This window comes from Salminus brasiliensis, chromosome 23 (assembly GCF_030463535.1).
Source record: "Salminus brasiliensis chromosome 23, fSalBra1.hap2, whole genome shotgun sequence".
Lineage (NCBI taxonomy): Eukaryota > Metazoa > Chordata > Actinopteri > Characiformes > Bryconidae > Salminus > Salminus brasiliensis.
In genome coordinates, this window is record NC_132900.1 from 11034819 (window position 1) to 11056222 (window position 21404).

General features: G+C 39.9%; 1 protein-coding gene across 1 annotated transcript in view; it reads right to left on the minus strand.

The window, feature by feature from the left end:
• Positions 1 to 21404, minus strand: part of gpc5c (glypican 5c) — a 241227-nt gene that overhangs the window by 141045 nt on the left and 78778 nt on the right. Inside the window, exons 4-6 of the mRNA XM_072669083.1 lie at positions 19029 to 19186; positions 13144 to 13203; positions 9789 to 9911 (exon numbers count right to left, since the gene is read on the minus strand). Coding sequence (XP_072525184.1) covers positions 9789 to 9911; positions 13144 to 13203; positions 19029 to 19186 — 341 coding nt within the window. The remainder of the gene's footprint in view (positions 1 to 9788; positions 9912 to 13143; positions 13204 to 19028; positions 19187 to 21404) is intronic.

Sequence of the window (21404 nt, forward strand, 5' to 3'; positions counted from 1 at the left end):
ACCATCGCTCTGGTATTCACTGTGTCCACATACATTAACCACATACACCCCTGCTATTTATGTCCTTATGAATCCCTCACTGGTCTGTGTATTATTTCTATCTCTTATTTCTAAGTATTGGGACACCCTCTCATTCATTGTGTCTTCCGAAATCAAGGGTATGAAAAAGAGTTTATCCTTCTTTTGTTGGAGTAACTGCCTTTACTATCCAAAGAAGGCTTTCTGCTCAATTTTGGAGCATTGCATGAGGATCTGATTGCATTCAGCAACCATATGCAAAGCTCAGCTTCACATATTCTGCCTGACAGGCTATAGGCTTCCTTTACTGTATATATATATATATATATATATATAAAATGTAAAAGAAACTGACAGAAATGTCAGAGGGAGTGAAAGAGAAGAGAAATGAGATTCCTTGATCCTTGAGAGGTTATAATAGCTGTAAAATGTACCCATAAGAGGCTTTAATATTAGCCTAAAATACATTACATGAACAGAAGTATTGGGCACAGTTCCACTGCCTACACATTACACCTACAGGAGCTTTTATGACACCTCATTTAAAAATACATGGGTATTAATATGAAGTTGGTCCCCCTTCGCAGCTCCAACAGCAGGTTTGGAACTCTGCAGCAGGTTTGGACAGTAGTTGGATGCGCATGTGACGGAGAATTGCTTGTGATGGGGGAGAATATGTATGGGTTGGGTAATTGGCGATCCAAATTGTGGAGAAAATGGGTAAACTCAGAATAACTACCACTAGTAATTGCATTAAGCATGAGAGAGAGACAGTGAGATAGACAGAGAGAGTGAGAGTGTCATGGCCTTTGCCTGCAGTGCTGCTGGAGCTGAGGTGTGGTAGGGCTGTTGGGCTAAAGAATGCCCCATTGTGGGAGGCTCTCTCTGGGCCGTCCCGCTCAGCCTGCCTCCCCTACTGCCTGGATCAGGAACAAAGGGTCTCCTATGAGCTGTGTGTGGGAAACACACGGAGACAGAGCGAGAATCCTTACGCCCAGCCTGGGAATGCGGCCTTCAAACACACAGGAGCAAGCGCTGCACACACACTCTTATCAGTCCTGCTTACTGAGTGTAGGGCAGCGTTCACAAGGACCAAAAAGAAAGCATTCATATGCACGGCTAGTGTGTTGTGTTATCTTGGCTAATGCAAAAGAAATAATAATAAAAATAATAATTGAGAACATAACAATTATGTAGGAACACAGATTCTGTAGCTCATCAAACATAAAACATGCAAATCCTGACGCTGTTACTACAGTTTGTGTGGTCAGCTGTGTGGCCTATTCAAAAGTTGGCAGTTCAGGAGAACGGTGGAGGTCAAGATGAGATCTGGAAGATGAAGAAAACTCAGGGAGAACTTCTAGTATACTGGTAAAGCAGGCAAATCAAAATCCTCACATAACTGCATGAACAGTTAGCTTTCTGTAGCTAAAAGTCTTCTGTTGTTCAGCTGGAAGATCCACTTTTTCTTTTGATCCACACTCAAAAGTTTTTTAGCAGAAGTCCTTTAGTTAGTTTATGAGACTGTTCCAAAAACTTCTGTCGCACCAGATGCTTCCGTTTGTGTCTCTTAAGGTGGTCCAAAGTGTTTTGGATCATTATGCTGTTGTAGAAGCCATCCTCATTTTCTTTTTATGGATTTATTGACATTTGCATCCAAGCCTTGCTGGTATTTTGTGGAGTAGCTTCTTCCCTCCACCTGTGCAATATTGCCAACACCACTGGCAGAGACACATCCACAAAAAGCATGATAAATCCATCCCTATGCGTCACAGTTGGCAAGGTCTTTATAAGCTGTGTCCCAAGCTCATTTGACTTTTGTGATGCCCTCACAGTTACGTTTTCCTTCTTACAGGCTCCCAGTAAGTCATTATGACCCGAGGATCGCTGGATCAAATCCTGGGTCATGTTGCCTGCCATCAGCAGCTGGAGCCTGAGAGAGTATAATTGGCCTTGCTGTCTCAAGGTGCGTAGATCTCTCTCTCTCTCTCTTTCTCTCTCTCTTTCTCTACATCACCTCTCTCCATACATTTGTGCAAGCAACACTGCACAGAGGAATAGTGCAGCCGCCTCTTGGACCTGTTGACCCGTTTTACCAGCAATTCTTCCTGAGATCTTTCTTAGGTAACCTTTGTAATTTCCTGTGGCTCTTTCTCTGATTTGCATGTGATACAGATACAGAATGTTTACCCACACAAAAGTGGTGAACCGCCAAGGCAGAATAAACGGAATCGAGCCAAGAGGTTCGCAAAGTGAACACAGGACCAGATCTGGAGGTGCCTCAGATTTGAAAAGAATTGAAAAACATGGTCTCTAGCACAGCGCAGATCTGGGTCTCAAACCTGGGAATATAAACAGCCAGAAAGTCCTTGTGAACACGGCCTAACACTGTGTCATATACCGTTCACACAGCGTTCACACAACAGAGGCCAATGCATCAATTACATGAAGCAAGGGTGAAATTGCAGTGACAGGTTCAGTCATCTCTGGGTGCCGTGGTATGTGTGCAACACTGCTGGCCCTAATCCCTTTATACAGAGCAGGACTGAGAGAGTGTATGTGCTTACAGTACAAAGTGTGCATTTAAAAGTCACACATATGTGAATGCATGTTGTCCAACAGCTGGACACCACAATACACACCCACAAGTGCGCACACACACACACACACACACAAATGGGAATACATACACACACTTTAAATAAAGGACATCAAAGGACATGGCAAGATGGTTTCCATTCTCATCCATTCATCTGCCTTCAGTGCACTTCTGAAAAAAATATGAAACTCCAGTCATAAAACTTTGTAGGTGTGTTTTGGTAGCAAAAGCTATGATTCAGCCGGACGTAACGTTTCTCACGAGCTGTGTTTTACAACGTAAATGCCCATAGTGTCCTCCACTGCTGACATTTGATTGATGTGATTTAGTTAGGGTTCGAGAAAAACGGAACCTTTCGGAGCACTTTCGTGACATTATGTCCCTTGCCTATGATGCCTTTCCACCATGTACTACAACTTACCGCTGTGCGATCAATAGCGAGCGACGTCGAGGCATTGTTTTGTAATAAATTCCTACCACAACTTTCCCAGTTTTATTGGATGGGGTTCAAAATACTGTTTTACCGAAGGCAACTGTGACAAATGGGACCCTGAAGGAGTCTAAAGTGTCCAAAAGTTTGTGGGCACCTGCTTGTCCATTTTTCTTCTGAAATCAAGGGTGTTAAAGCAGTCCCCCCCCCCCCCCCCTCTTTTTTTCTTCAATAACAGACTCTAATATATTCCAGAAAGGAGGGTTTTAGACTAAAGGGTAGAAACTAAATGAGTATAAAAGGTTAGGATTAGGATCAGGGTAAGGGTACCTTAGGAACAAGGTTAGCATTAGGATTGTGATTAGGTCCATTAACCCATTAAGGTCAGAGTCAAGGAAAAGCAGGTCTTTTTTTGGTCAAAGTCTGGTTTAGAGTATATAGAAAATTGAGGTGAATGTAGATAGAGCCACTAAATGGCTAAAAGTATTTGGACATCCTCTTTTAATTGATGATTATTTAAGTGTTACAGGTTTTGTAGCCACATCATCCCATATATATATATATATATATATATATATATATATATATATATATATATATATATGGGATGATTTACCACAATGCTCTGTAAAAGCTTGATCTATCAGGCATGGTCACTCTGTAATTGTAATATGTAATATGTTTGTTGAATCACACCCTACAGGGGTATGAATTACTGGAGGAACCAAGACAGAGGCAGCTGGTTCTTTGTCAGTTCTCAGAGAACATGAAGTTAACATTATTCAATTGTTTTGACAGCAGACAAAAAGTCAACAAATCCCCAGAAAATATGTGTTTGTGGTGCATGGCAGGCCACCAAATCACTTCTGAAGTTATAGCCACATTAAAATGATCTAGCCCATTGCAGTTGGTTGGCAGCCATTTACAAACTAGCAGGCAAGGGACTAATCAGCCTCATTTGTAACAGCATGATATCTCAAACTGCATCTTTGGCCATAGCCTGGCTCTAGCTGAAGTGTATGCTTTTATCAAAAATCACGATTTTCTGCTTGATCCGCCAAGCTAAATGGAGATTTTAGAAATTGCTCTTGAAGCGAGGGTGTGGACACGGTCATGCCCAATTAGATTCAGTCACACAGCGCTTTCCTGCGCTGAATTAGTGAGACCATGCCTTGGATAGAAAGAGAGAGAGAGAAAAAAAAACACATTCTTGCGGATTTATGAGCGTTAAGCTATAGAGGTACTGCTTACCATAATTCAGTGTTAGATTGAGTGTGTGTGTGTTTGTATGTGTTGGCTGACTCATAGCCTGAGAGGGAAGGGCTCTCTAAAATGAGCTTCTGAATGCCGCACATTTTTATCCGCTTATGACGAACCATTTGTTTACCATTCACACATCTGGAACAGAGAGAGAGAGAGAGAGAGAGAGAGAGAGAGAGAGAGCAGTGTCAGGAGAAGGACAGACAGAGAAACAGAGAGGGCACAACAGAAAGACTGACAGACAGAAAAGGGACAGGAAAAATATCGACAGAGATGGGAAAGGGACAAGAGAGATAGATAGAGAGAGAAAGGAAAAGAGAGAAAGAGAAACAGAAAAGGGATGAGAGACAGAGAGAGACAGACCGAGAAGAGACAAGAGCGAGAGAGTAAGAGTGAGAGAAGCGACGAGAGGGTAGACAGAAAAGGGATGAGTGTAAGAACAACACTCTCTTGATGGGACAAGAGAGGGACTGATAAGAGAGAAAGACTGGATTGGAAAAAGGACAGAGAGAGAGGGAGAGAGAGAGAGAGAGAGAGGATGGGGCAAAAGAGGCAGACAGAGAGAGAAATAGAAAGGATGAGAAGAGATGAGAGCGAGACAGAGAGATAGAAAAGGGTTGAGAGAACAGGGACGAGAGAGACAGAGAATGATGAAGAGAGAGAGACAGCTCCTCCACCACACCCAGTTCTCTGTACACTGTGCCCCTTCTCTCCATCAGCATCCCATGTCTGCCTCTCTCTGGTCTCTTCTCTGTCTGAGGGGAAGTGGTGGCTCAGCGGTTAGAGCTCTGGGCTATTGATGACAGGGTTGTGGGTTTGATACACTTCACCGTCTCTGCTCCCCGGGCGCTGGAGTTGGCTGCCCACCTCTTTGGGTGTATGTGTGCTCACTAGTGTGCCCCTAGTTCACTAGTGTGTGTGTGTGTGTATGTGTGTGTTCTCTACCACAGATGGGTAAAATGCAGGGGACACATTTCGCTGTACGTAGTACAGTGAGAAATACGTGCACCTTTACCTGCCTTACAACTGTGTGTGGTCCCTCACTCCCACACTCACACACAGCCAGGCAGCCAGTCACACTGACGCATTCCTGCACTCTCTCTGTTTATGCCTGTAAACGCCTAAACAAACACAAACAACGACACCTGGACTCAGTGGTTGCATCTGCTAGCGCACATGTGTGTGTGTGTATGTGTGTGCACTAAGCCCTGACTTTGGAAAGTGTGCATGCAATATACACATATGTACATACTGAAGCTACATATACACTATACACACTTTACGTGTATATGCGTAGTGTGTGTGTGTGTGTGTGTGTGTGTGTGTGTGAAAATACTCCACACATACCAACAGACAAACACACATGTGACCTAGTGACATCCACACAGAGCCAAACCCTTTTCCTCTTGAGAACAAGCCAAACAGGCAGATAGGAAGCCCTCTATCACCAATGACACATGAACCAGACTCATCCTAAACACACACACACACACACACACACGCCCAGACAGCACAATCAGGCCTTTGCGCAGGACAGCGAGTCATGGGAGTGGTTTTAAAAGGTCACGCTGGTTAAAAACAGATAGCTTTAATAAAGTTTCATGAACATTACAAGCGTGACTCATAAGAGAAGCAAACCATGAAGCCAAAAGCATCTGCAACCCTCGGTATTAATGAGCGTGGAGCAGCTAAACCACACCTTCACTCTCTTTCCGTCTCGGTAATTAATCCATGAATGGGTGGTCTTGTTATGCTGGGAGTGAGGCATAATAAATAACAATCTCATCTGCTCATTCTTCCATCCATCCATCCAGCCATCTATCCATCCAGGCACAGCCAGAAGTGCAGTTCTCTTAATGACCCGGGTCATCAAACCTCAAACCATCAAAACAGACATGGGGCCAAATTCATGCGTAGCAAATGTTCTTCTAGCCAGGCTCCAACTGACCCCCTCTCCATCAGCATTCCCTTATCTCATATCCCTACTCTGTGTGCCTCTCTCTGGTCTCTTCTCTGTCTGAGGAGCAGTGGTGGCTCAGCGGTTAGAGCTCTGGGCTATTGATGACAGGATTGTGGGTTCGATACACTTCACCCTCTCTGCTTTTGGTAGGTATTGACCACTGCATACCGGAAACGCCTCAATGTGTATCCCACCCCATCTGCCGTATAGGAGATGGGCTGACCATCGCATTTTAGCCCTTGTTAACGTATCACTTACTCGTACACTCTAATGACTCGTGATTGGGTGGGATACACTATACGCTACATGTCCAGATGTTTGTGGACACCCTGTCTAATAATTGCATTGCTACTTTAAAGTTTCTGTAATTTTTCTCCCTCATATGCAGTAAAATAACACATATAGCCTCTCAGCTGAGCTTTGTATATTGATGTCTAATTGCAATCAGATCCACACAGCAATGCTCCAGAATTTGGTAGAAAGCCTTTTGGTAGAAAGTTTTTTTTAATACCCTTGATTTAAGAAGAAACAATGAATAAGCAGGTTTCCTGATACTTTTGTCCATATAGTGTATTAGACAACACAGTCAGTTCTTGAAGTTGATGTGTTGGAAGCCAGAAAATGGCAAAGTGTAAGGCTCTGAGCCACTTTGACAAGGGTTTGATTGTGATGTCTAGATGACTGGAGGTCAGAACAGCCCGGTCCAGTGGGGCGACAGGGTCATGGGCACCCAGGGTTCAGTACAGGCAAATATAAAGGGTTTTGTAAGGGTTCTGTAAGGGTTAAATAGAGGAGGAGGAGGAGGAGGAGGAGGAAAGAATGAGAGAAAAGGGAAAGACAGCTGTCTTATTTCCTCTATACTACACCAGCAGTGTGCCATGCCATGTTAATCACCCATAGACTCACATAAGCCTGTTTCTGAATGAACAAATCAACAAGGGCTGGCGTGTGAGGGGTACAGCCTCGGGGCCAGAGCCCAAAACTAAAGAAACACACCCGAGACTCTGATCATGTGTTGGCTGATTGACTGCATTTGAGGTAAGGATGTGCACAACTGTGCAACTTTGCCTTCATGATTGACATGTTTGAGGAATCCCACCCTAAAGAAGGTCACCAGAACCCACTCCTTAAAGCCTCTGCATGTAAGAATACGTGTAAACACAGACTAGCATAATGCTTATATGACATCATATATACATGTACATTAAGAGGAACTAATGCACTGCCAAGTAAGCATGAAAAGAGTCTTCCTCCATTCAGCGGCACCGACGTCAACTCTGTTTGCCAAGATTTGCGGGGGTTGCCATGGAAATTGGCTGGAGAGAAAGGGCGACCGCGGAAAAGAGCGGGACGGAAAGAGATGGTGTGAGACTGGGAGAGACCGAGAGATGGTGAGAGGGTCGGTGAAAGTGTTCTCATAATTGCTGAGTGATTTTTATTAAGTGAAGCCAGCAAAGAAATAGGAAGCAGAGGGAGAGACACAGAGAGAGATGGATGACAGGGAATGGCTGAGGAAGGCCCACACGCAGCACAGAATGCAGGCGCAGACAAACAAACACTGCCAGAGAGCTGGAGACAGTGTGAGTGTGAGAGAGATAATGACAGTGAGGAAGAAGGCCAAATGAGGACATACGCACTCAAGAAGCCACTTCCAGTCCGAAAAATGGTGAACAGATCTGATCAAAACAGCCATTTTGTCATTATTCCGAAAAGCATTATCTCTCTTGCATGTCAATGCCATCAAAATTCCACCCACACTCTTCCATTTCCCTAAGTGCTGTGAACAGAGATGAGGTAGAAACCTAAAGATTAGAACCAGACATCAAACCTTTAAGCTAAATATCTCCAGCAGAGAGCCAGCAGAAGTCATTATAAAGCGATTAGCAGCGAGACTCCAGGCCGCAGAGGTAATTCACTCATAATGGACACGGTTCCTCGCCGCATTCCTTCATTCTAGCCGTAATACAGTAAGTGTAACAATCCATCTCGTCCCTCCAAGACAAAAAGTAGACATAACAAACTCCCTCGAAGCATCCGTATGCCCAGAAGCGCACAGTTTGGGGGAATACCTTGCTGTCTCTTCAGATTGAATAATTTGCAGTTACCTTTCTGTTTAGATATGTGAATCATTTATGTACACCACTTTATGAACTCATACAAGTACCAAACATTGACCAGAATTTAAATTACTTAATGAACTTATTCAAGAACAAAATTATAAATACAATTTGTATAAACTAATTTGTAAAGCATATAAAATAAAAAAACAGTGAATATAATTTTTATAAACTACTTTATGTACATATAAAATAAAAAAACAGTGAATAAATGTTATTTAAGTAACTTTATGAACATATAAAAGAACAAAACAATGAATAAATGTTATTTAAGTAACATTATGAACATATAAAAGAAAAAAACAATGAATAAATGTTATTTAAGTAACATTATGAACATATAAAAGAACAAAACAATGAATAAATGTTGTATAAGTAACTTTATGACTTTATTAAAGACAAAAACAATGAATAATTGTCATTAAAGTAACTTTATGAACTTATTCAAAAACTATGAATAAATGCTATATAAATTTATAACTTTGTTAAGTTTTTAAAGAGCAAAACAATGAATAATTGTTGTTGAAGTAACTTTATGAACTTTTAAAAAAAACAATGAATAAATGTATAAAAACTTTCTAAATTTATAAAATAGAATAAAAAAAAATGAATATAATTTGTAGAAACCACTTTATGAAATTATTCTTTTTTTATTGACTTTTAAAATGATCTTAAATTCTTATTATGTTATGTAACTATTTAATGTGACCAGACATCATCAAGCATTTCACTGGTGTACCGTATATGACTATGTATGTACGTATGTGACAAACAAAAAGATCTGATGTGACTTGATTTAAGGTGGTGTATTAAACCCTCTGAGGAGCTGCCAAGTGATGACACAACCAAACAGACCAAGGCAGCTTGACCAATCACAGATCCACAGGCAGCCATACAAGAACTCAAGGTTCATGCCAAACATTAGCTAAAGCTGTATAAAGACCATCAGTATTGGGCTGTAGAGCAGTGGAACTGTGTTCTCTGGACTGTTGGAGCTCCATCCTTTTTGAGTTAGAGAGACTCATTTATTGAGAGGTGTTCCCAGACTTTTGACAACAGGTCATTTCCAAAAGCTGACAACTGAAGTTGTTCAGGAAAACTCCACAAGTAGTACGTTATAATGATAAATTATGTATTTCATTCCTCATCTCTTCATACACCCCCTTATTATGATCACTTCCTTTCCGCTCACCTTCTCTTGACCTTTTCGCTAGTCCCACACAAGTCTCCACTCTTATTATTGATCTTTCCACTTCTACCTCCATTCTGGATCTGGATCTGGATCTGCTGTCCTTTTTCTTTCCTCTGATCTGCCCATCACTTCATATCTCAGTAGTGTACATCTACAGCACTCCTTCTCCCATCTAGTTTTCTCACTTTCTATAAGAAACAACGCTGACTCACCTCTCCACCACCCCATCGCCGCTCCAGCAGGAGAACTCGTCCCGGACCACCTCTCCCTCACACAGCATCTCTGGCAGCGCCGCGAAGAACGCCTTGTAGCGCCCAATATAATTGATGAACTCCCTAAGAGAGAGCAAGAAAGACAGTGAATGAGAACATCAAAACTTTCAATCTATTTATCCATAACCGTGAAGGCCAGAGGCGAGACATGGGAACTCTTCATCCTGTTTGGTGCCTTTTCTGTCTTCACAGACAGCCTTGGCCTAAAGATTCGAGATGCAGGCTTGGGACCAAAAGGTTGCTGGCTTGATACCCTGGACTGGTAGGAAGTAGGGATGGGGTGAAGGAATAGCATTCCTTCTGGCTAAATCGACTTTTTCTTAAGTAAAGCATCAAAGATCCCACCCACCCACCGCTCTGGGTGTGTGTTCTCATCTCCAGTTCACTAATATAAGTAACTGACAAGACGAGACCCCCATATTCACCATTAGTGTTGGACACAGACAAATTTGGCTTCCTAACCCATGTGTTTAGTGAGCTAGTGATCAAACATATACAGTGACAGGAAGCACACATGCCTGGAGCGGTGGGCAGCCATTGCTGCGGTGCCCAGGGAGCAGAGAGGGTTTAAGGGCCTTGCACAAGGGCCCAACAATGGCAGCAATGCAGCTGTCATCAATAGCCTGGTTCTCTAACCGCTGAACTGTTGTTGTGTTGGCTGCCACACAAAGGTTAAATGCGGATGTTTGAGTCCATTGTACTTTAAAGTGTTTTTCTAATTACAACCTCAAACCTCTGTCCAATCAGAATGAGGCAACATTTTTACATGTCTGTTCAGCCAATCAAATGCAGCATAGTCGGCAACTGGGACAAAGCTGTGCAACGTTGCAGCGTTCACCGGCAGGCAATTCTACAGATTGACGTAACCCACATCTGAAGATACAGTACATGTCCAAATGTTTGTGGACACCACTTCTAATGAATGCCCATGCCTAATGCCAGGCGTGGACTAGAATGATATAAAGGCCCCCAGCACAGGGCTGTGGATCAGTGCAAATGTGTTTTCTGGAATGATGCTTCTTTTGGGATGAGTTGGCGAGTTGGGGATGAGGTAGGGTGAAGTGGTGATCATCCAACATCCTGACTTCACTAATGTTCTTGTTGCTGAATGCAATGCTCCACAATCTAGTCGGAAGCCTACTGGACAGTACAGACAGTTACTCCAGGATGACCTCAAGATCCTTTTTTTAAATACCATTGATTTTAAAAGAACCAACGAATGAGTAGGTGTCTCAATACTTTTGTCCATAGAGTGTATGCTTTTTCATAAAGCCTACCTAAACCTAAACAGTCACATCGGACAATTGGAAGGCCAAAACTAGACTAATTATATGTCTTGACAGATGCATATGACACACTGGATAGCATTTAAGCATTTTTAAGCAATGTTGGAAGAAATGAAAGCCTGATGTCTATAAGACGTTTACAGTACGTTCGTTTAATGAGCACCTTCAGAAAGGACCTCCACAGAGTTTACATATTTTGTGAAAAGGCCTCTCGAATCCTTTGATCTGATCTCTGGAAATGGGTAACTGTGGGTAATTTAAAGTGCTGTCTATTTCTGTCACAGCAGGCTGATTCTGCGGTCAATATGTGGCCGTGTTTAGTGCCTTGAACCCTAGGCTTCTGTTCAGCTTGAGTTTTAAAATCTATTACTCAGTAACTACTGTTCGTGAATCTGTATCTACTCGAAAGGATTCATTAGCTCCCAAAAAAGATTCTGTATCTGTAATAAATTATTCATTAGCTGTAAGTGTTCCAATAATGGCTAAAATGATTTAATAACTGCAACTACAAATGACTCAGTTCCTATTATATAAGATTCTGTATCTACTACAGATGATTCACAAACTAAAAATGATTCTGTATCTAATATAAATGGTTCAATAGCTAAAATAATTGTTGTGTCTATCATAAATGATTCTGCACTTACAAACATGAATCAATAACTGTTCTAAATAATTCTGTATTAATTACAAATCATTCTGTATTTACTATAAATGATCCATAACTGCTCCAAAACTGATTCAAAAATGTCTCTAAATGATTCAGTTTTGCCTGTACATGATTTTGTATAAATGAAATACAATTCTGTATCTACTATGATTCAGTAACTGCTATGCATGATTCTGTATCTAGTATATCTGACTCTGTATCTACTATAATTGATTCAATAACTGCTATAAATAATTCAGTTTTGACTGTGTATGACTGTATAAATTATATACAATTCTATATCTACTGTACATGATTCAGTTACTACTATAAATGATTCAGTCACAACTAGAAAAGATTATTACACACAATTCTGCTACAAAACTGCTATAAATGATTCTGGATCTATTAGAAATAATTATGTAACTGCTATAAATAATTCTAAATGTGACTCTGTATATACTATAAATGATCCAATAACTGCTGTAAATGATGCAGTTTTTACTGTGTGTGATTTTGCATCAATTACATACAATTTAATATCTACTATACATGATTCAGTATCTACTATAAATGATCCAATAACTGCTGTAAATGATTTAGTTACTACAGCATGATTCAGTAACTGCTATACGTGATTCTGTATCTATTCACATGATTCATTATCTAGTATAAATAATTCTGTGACAACTATAAGTGATTCTGTATCTATTAAAAAAATTATGTAACTGCTATAAATGATTCTGTATCTATTAAATGTGACTCTGCATCTACTATAAATGATTCAATAACTGCTGTAAATGATTCAGTTACTACTATAAATGATTATGATATACAATTCTGTATCTACTATACATGATTCAGTAACTGCAATAAATAATTTAATAACTGCTATAAATGATTCTGTATCTATTATATATGTTCCTGTATTGATTGTACATGAGTTGTTAACTGCTATAAATGATTTACTAACTGCTATAAAAATAATATGTAACCATGTGAAAGAAAGGTGTCTGATATATGTCCAGACATTTGTCTTCTGTCCAGTTTTGGGCCATGGAATATTTACTCATCTTATTGATTAGCCCTCTCTCTCTCTATCTCTGATATCATATTGCAGTTGCTTGATCATCAGACGTGAACAGGCACTGACTCATACAACGGAGGAGGCACTAAGGGAGAAATCTCATCATTAAAGACCACACAACCACACACAGGCAGAATATACAAGTGGATGCATGCGGCATATCACACAACATGTTAAAGGACAGGGAATAAACAATTTGTTTCTTTTGTGATCGGGTGTGTGTGTGTGTGTGTGTGTGTATGTGTGTGTGTGTGTGTGTGTAGGCATGCTTACCGAGCAATCTGTTTCAGGCTTCTATCTTTTTCATTCTTGGTGGGTTTGAGAGGAAGCGAGCTGAGAACGATCAGATCCCCCCACACAAGGTTATGGAGCAGTCCAGTGGAGGAAGCAAGCAGGAAGACAGACAGTTGGGAGAAACCAAATGGTTACAGAATGGAGGGGGAAGCCAGGGAAAGGGAGAGAAGGGAGAGAAAAGTCATTATCCTGAAGGAAGAGTCAGACATGCACATGCAAATCCAAAGCTAATAAGACAAACTGTACCACATGAGTAAAACAGACATGCTGGGAACATTACAAACAAACAGATTTTACTTTTGACTGCTCCATGCTCCGCCCCCAAATGCCTTCTTTAGCAACTGCTGTTGATTGGGCAGTTTTACAATACATGATATACTGTAATGCAACTGTTGTCGAAATACTTACATTTAGAGTGTATTTTGCTTAAGGAGCTTTCATTACAACCTCATCCAAACCCAACAAACGAAGGAATTTAACTTCGGAGAGTGATGTTCTAGCTGCTGGTCAGCACTGTCAACAAAATCTGCCTGTGTAACGTTTAAGTCTTTACCGGCACTCAACAGTTGGTGAGGTTGGGTGAAGTGATGGGTTATTGGTTGGTAACTTATTGGTTAACCAACTGATCATAATCAATCAATCAATCAACCATTATTTTTACACTGAAGTACATTAAAGGTTGTTTATTTTCAAATGTAGCATTTACAGTAAAGTGGATGTAAAATAAATAAATATTCATCCAAAATAATAATATTGAATCAACTTTAACTAATAAACAAAATTGATTTAATTTGTAAGATTAAATAAAATATGCAATTTAATTGGTAAAAATTAAAATGCAATAAATAAAATCAGAAGTAGGTGACAAAAAGGTAATCATATAAAAATATAAAATATATGAAAATATGAATAAATAGTCTTTAATGTTTGATTCTGTAGCTACTATAAATGATTAAATTACAGTACCTCTATATATACATTTAGGATTCTGTATATGCTATATATGATTCAGTAACTACTAGGATAATATATGGCATAAATAAAACCAGAATTAGGAGCTAAAAAGGTAACCACTTAAAGATATATAAATATTAAGAAGATATATTAAAGAAATATTAAAAATATAAGTAGCTTTTACAATTAGTAATTCATTTAAAAATAAATACACCAAAGTAAGATTTTTAATCATCAAAAAAAGACCAAATGAAGAAACTATAAGGAAGCTAAACTAACCAAAATGACTGAAATAATAAAAATATTAATAACAGTAATAAAAGCATCAAACGTAACAGAAATTCTGAAGTATAAAATAATTCAACTTCAAGTTTCAGGCAGAGTGGAGGTGGTTAGAAATAAAGGATTACATCACAGACATCACATTAGGATTTATTTATTATACTGATTGTAAAACATGCCTTTATTTATTTATTAATTTTATTTCCCTGCAACAGTTCATATGCTCTCATCATGGACATATAGGTCATTGCAATACTGGGCTTTAAGTGATGGGCAGAATGAATTTACAGACAATGGCGTACAGTCCTGGAGCATGATGCCACCAATACCATGCCAAATGTTTCTTGGTGCCAAATGCCTCACCTTTATTCTATTAAACATACCTTTGGTCATTCTGGTCATTTGATCATTTTTGTCAATGTGGTCATCTTTAGAGAAGGGGCATCTTTCTTGTAAGGCAACCTCTGAGTCTGTGCCAATGTAAGACAGCCACCCCACTGTAGAGAGTGACACTGCTGTGCCACCAGTTTCCTGTTTATGGCAAGTCTGTTCCTTGCCGTTTATATTGGGTCGTTTCTGACCACCCTATGTGTTGGTCAATCCAATGAGTGATGTCAAACGATTCCTTTTTTATATCGGCACAGAGAAGCTACCAGGTGGAGCCAATCATGATCACTGACAGGAAGTTAAAAAACCTTTTTTTTTTTTTTTTTATTACTGAAATCACTAAAAGCCCAGTATTGCTATGACATTCAGGTCCATGGTTAATGTATATAAACCTATGTGAGGAATGTACTGTGTGTGAGGGACCAGATCTGGATGTTATGCTGTAATATTCTATTGGAAAAAGCAAAAAAAGTTGGGCCTAAACAATTCTAGTGAAAATTTGACAGAGCACTTGTATCCCTGCCCAATTTCTGGCCAATCAAAGAAAAATCAAATATCACCCGTGTGTATTAGCTGCTGTTCTTCAGTCGTTGCAGTGTGAAATCAACCGAACCAAATGAAAAAGATGCAACAAAAACCCAACCTCTGGTGCAGATTGTAGCAAACTAACAAGGCGTGAAAACGGTCTAAGCATCCCAAAATCCACATGTGGGCACTTAAACCGCGAGTGCCCATATCTGGAGTGCTGACCTGTGAGAAAAGATGTCCCATCAGACTCAAACAGGCTGTAGAAAAGCAGAGAACGCACTTTTGCCCACTCGCTTCACTCGGAGTTGCTAAACTACTAAAGAGCCGATGGATGTTTAAAGATGCTCCTACACATTTAAATGCCTGATTAAAGCTGCAGTGGATTGCTTTAATTTGTGTAGGTGAAAATGGTCAGGCCTGGCATGCTCTTCTATGTCTGGCAGGCATCGTATTGGACTAACTACTGTAACCCCTTAAACAGTCTATGGTCTAGTGTTATTACTAACTTCTATTACCAGAGAATAGCCCCACCTGTTTGTACGGAAGTCAGTTACTGAGTAGGAGTGTGCAATTTGCCTTTCTGTGTTAAATAGACACTTTGTTTATTAGAACTAAGCATTTGTACCCTGAATTTGACGTATATTTAAATTCTGACAGCTCTAGTACAGAAAGATCTGTTTTTATCATGTGGTCGAGTTCATGTTTGCATGATGGCAAACTGGTCTCTGTAATTTCCAGCATGTCTCGTTCAATTAACTACAACAACAAAGTCCAGGCTCATTTATGATCAGTTTCAAATACAGATTTGGACGGAGCCTTCTGTCCGTACTCTGTTTTCATTTCATCCATAATCGTGCACATTCTCAGCAAGCTTGCGGATATGGATGGAATGGACCAGTACCCCAGGAATTGTGGGGGCAGTGAAGCCAACAGTTGAGTGAGACACAATCACTGGAATAACTAAGATAAGAAACTCCGGCAGAAAAGAAGTTTTTTACACTGTTTACAACCATTTACACCACTGCCGCTTTCTGCTTTTTTGTAGTAGGTACATTATCACAACCTTCTCCACCGTCCCCATGTTTGTTGTTGTCAGAAACTTCCAAACATCACATGCCAACATCATATTAACGTAAAATATCAACATTCAGTTGTGAAGAACAGTTTCCAAAACATCTATACAATGTGAAATTCTAACGTTGTTAGATGTTGATTTGTTATGATAAGGTTATCAGTCATGTTGTTAAGTAACATCCAACGTCTGTCTAACATTGGAGATTGATGTTAATCCAATATCGGTTATTGACAGATATGTGACTTTGATTTCTGACCAAAATTCAACATCTGTACAATGTTGCAGCTGGACGTTAAAACAGTGTTGATTGTTGACAGAAATATTAGTTTGAATTTCAACCACAATTTAATGTCTGTACAACGTTGAGTTTTGACGTCAACTCGATTTTCATTTTCAACAAAAATCTAGGTGAAATTTCCAAACAAATATAACATCTGTACAATGTTGCAGCTTGATGTAAACCGAAAGTTGTTTTTGACAGATATGTGACTTCGATTTTCAACAAAAATGTAATGTTTGTACAACATTGCAGCTTAATATCCATCTAATGTTGTTTTTTGACGAATGTGTGACTTTGATTTCTAACCAAAATTTAACGTCTGTACAACGATGCAGCTTGATGTCAACCTAAAGTTCTTTTTTTGACAAATATGTTCTGGTTTCCAACCAATATTGACATTAATACAATTTTCATTTTTTTAAACTCCAACATCTATCTAATGTCAAATTGACTTCCAGTGCCTGCTGGCTTTAAAAAAACTGGAAAACCAAGCTTGCTATTGTTCCCCTTTAGGTTTAATGGACGTTCTGACAATATTCAAAGTAGCACCAGCTGCTGTAAGAATGCATCTGAGGGCAAAGCATGGACAGATCTTTTCCGCCCTAATCTGTGGTGCTGGACTGCATTCCAAATGATTATTTCTACCAAATTTAAAGACCATTCAGAAATGCCACTCGTGAGCCCTGGACAATAATGTCATCAACATGTGCCAAACTCTTTTCTCACTGGCCTTTGCTCAGATGGACAGAAAATCCAGACAGGAAGTGCCCCCCTCCACCTCCTGCTAATGCTTTCAGTGAGATTGCCAACGGGCACTGCCCTCTGTGCCAACCATAGCACTCTGCCTGCCAGCTCTGTGGGACATGGATCTGTGGCACTGTTGCTCTTGCAGAGGGCTCCACTGTATGTGTATGTGTGTGTGTGTGTGTGTGTGTGTGTGTGTGTGTGTGTGTGTGTGTGTGTGTTTGTGTGTGTGTGTGTGTGTGTGTGTGTGTGTGTGTGTGTGTGATATGTGTGTGTGTGCACGAAAGGTGTTAAAACCCCTCATAACACTCGTATATAGTATATCCTTTGGTGCAGCTCACTTTCTAGCACAGGCTTAGCTTCTGTTACTGATGGAGACTGATTGTCTTGTGGGGGTAAGCAGTGTGATATTTCTTCACTGAGTGACTTGTGAAGAAGGCATGCACCAGAGCTAAGATTACATTTTTGCACCCTCCATAACATTGATTATCTGTGAAAACAGAAAGCTAATGATAGACTTCACAATGGCCAGAACCAACAAATGACTTCTAGGCTCACCCACATAAAATTTAACCCACATAAACTCAATTAATGTATTCCAACTCAATGCAACTACACCAATGAACATTACACAGCCTAGTATGCTCATCCAACTCCAACCCTTCCAACTCAACTCATCCACATCTAACTCTAAGCAACCCATCCTACGCTTCCTATGCAACCCAATCCAGCTAACCCAATCCAACTCAATGCAACCCCCCAACCTATTGCACTCAACTTAACCACCTTAACATGTTCAACTTAACCACGTTCATCTTTCCACCTTAAAGCAAACCCATACAACCCAACAACCCAACCCAACTTGCTCAGCTCAACCTAAACACATCCAACTCAACCCATACTCCTAATTCAAATAAAACAATACAACCAAATGATCTCATCCCAATCCACCTAACATAACATAACAAAAACATATCCAACTCAACCCATACTTCCAAATCAACTAAAGCCAATCCAATCAAATCAACTCATCCCAACCCACCTAACTCAACCCATTCAATACATTCAACTCAACCCATCTGTCTACACCAACTAAAGCCAATCCAATCAAATCAACTCATCCCAACCCTCACAACTCAACCTCTCAAAACACATTCAACTCAACCCATCCGCCCACACCAACAAAATTTAAGCCATCCAAATTCAAACTCATCCGAACCCAGACCTCAACCTATCAAACACATTCAACTCATCTTTCCAAATCAACTAAACCCAATCCAACCGAATTAACTCATCCCAATCTATCCAACTGAATTCAACATACCCTACTATATCTAACCCCACAAAGTCAAATCAGACCCGACCTACCCAAAACAAATTGGTCAATAAAACCTTAAACATGCGTTTATGACATCATTAAGCTGCTTCTTCCAAAATTAATATAAAAATGTATCTGGACAGGGATCCCTGGTGTCACATGCACACAAATTCCATATAGGAATGTTTATTACTTGGTTTTGGGAATGCAGTGTTGCACACTATATGAGACACATACTAGAGACAGGTACAGCATGTAACTTACATGTAAAACAGTACATTTAAAGAATGTCTAACCTGCGTAGGTGGGACAGTCTGCCCAGCTGTTCCATAGCTGGGGGGTCCGACTGGTTGGTGGATAATGATGAGGAATCCATTACCGTGGGTACCATCTTAATGGTGGTAGGCTGCATACTATGGGTCTCAGTCAAGGAGTGGCCACACACCTTCTCCACCTGAGAGAGAGAAGGAGAAAGAGAGAGGGATGAGTGGCGCAGATTGATTGAGGCTAAGGGAAGTGTAGTGGAATGAAATAGTTTGCCTTAAACCATTAGCTAATGGAATTAGCTTCAACACTGATCTTCAGCGTTAATCGACACACTCTGGACACAATGTAGCCTCATATTGTAACCACTTTTGTTGCACCTCACTGCTTTTATTGTAGCAGAAAGAAAACAACTTCAAATCCAAAGGGGCGGGACTTCTCCCAAACACTAAAATCACAGCAAATTCCAAGTCAGCGAGAGAACAGCCTCAGTTTACTAATCTGGTAAAAGTCAAAGTTTGTGTTCCACATTGGCGTAGGTAGGAACTATTTAGACCCCTTAGAATCACATAATATTCATATATAGTATTATCTGAGTGATTATTATTATTATTATTATTATTATTATAAGTGATTGTTCATTGTACAGTACAAAATTAAGTGTGCTATTTACTATTTTGTAATGATTATTTATTTATTATTTTATTATTATTATTATCATTATTATTTTTAGTATTCTTTTTAAGGCATGTCACCATGGTTACAGACTTATGCTTACAACTAAAAAGAAATTAATTTGCTCATTTTTTAATAAGATTTTTTTTATATTACATGTTATATTACAAATCAATTAGATCTAAATTAAATAAATAAAAATGTAAAAATACATTAAAAAGTTCCCATAGCGACTGAGATCGACTCCGGGGTTAACAAGTATAAACTTTAATCGAATTCAGAAACAGCTTCAACTTCAGCATCTGCACAAAGGCTTCCGTCCCAAATGTGCCTCGCTCCCATCTCACATTTCATAAAAAGATAGAATGCAAATGAAGCCTATTGTGAGGAAGCAGATGGGAAACTTGTACAATTGTAATTACATTACTTACACATACACCCTCGGACACAAATTGACCGCCTTGGCAAGAGACAAATATACGTCTCTCTTCTCCAAACGCACACACACACACACACACACACACACACAGGCCTAGCACCAATCAATACTGTCTCATTCAGCTGAAAGCTCTCGGCCTCGTAAATAGACCTTCGCTCTTCCAGCTGCAGCATACACAGTGTCCTACTTGAACACACTCATAAACTAAAACCCAATTAGAATCAATTACTCTGCACTGATATCCAAAATAAGAGCCATTCATTGGCCTCCTACTCACAAAGCTGTTTTAGCTGATGAGAGTACTCGTGTGAGTGGGTCGCTTTTCTTCGTGATGAACCTTTTTTTTTTTTTTTTTTTACCAAATGTCTAAACTGTAATTATCATTAAGTCTTCAGTCTGTGAAGGATGCATTTGAAGAAATTGTCCACAAACATTTGGACATATAGTGTAGGAGTGTGTAAGTTTCCTAAGACTCTCTGATGTTCTTCAGAGATGTTAGCTAGCACAGTTACAAGGAGTTATAAGCAGTGTTTCAGCCTGAACTGCTTTCTGAATTTGGGCACAATACAGGGTAGCCAATCAACAAAGAAGCTATTTACATAAAGGGCTCTATCATACACCTGTGCAAGGTGCATTTCAATACTCTTTACTATCTCACACCCTGCCTTTTTTCACGCCTTCCGCCTGCGTCGCTTAAATAGCAACAGTGCCTGTGAGGACAAGCGTCCAGGCTTTTTTCTGTCCTGGCACCAAAGTGGTGGAACGAACTTCCACTGGGTGTCCAAACGGCCAAGTCGCTTGCTGTCTTCAAACACAGCCTGAAGACCCACCTCTTCAGAGAATACTTGGATGAATAGAGTACTATGGTCACCTTATTGTCTTGTGTTTAGTAATGTCTAAGCTTAAAGGTATCTTTAAACTATTAGTCTATTCTAACTAGCTAAGGTTTTCTTGAGTAAATAGCAAAGCACTTTGTAAGTCGCTCTGGATAAGAGCGTCTGCTAAATGCTGTAAATGTAAATGTAAATGTAAGTTTCCCGTTGTTACAATAGCAAAGACACACAGTCACCCTAAATCAAGCTGCGCCTAAAGAGAGCTAAAATAGAGCCCATAGTATGTCGGTCTTAAGGGCACAGAAACGAAAACAGCCTGGTGGAGGTGCAAAGTGTCAGTAAGAGTATTTCCTCTTCTCACAAACCTATTAGTCTGTTAGTCCACCAATTCCGAAACCAGTATGGAAATCTGTCTGAAAACACTGACAAATCTTAAGACCTCCGTTGTTACCCTACTGAAT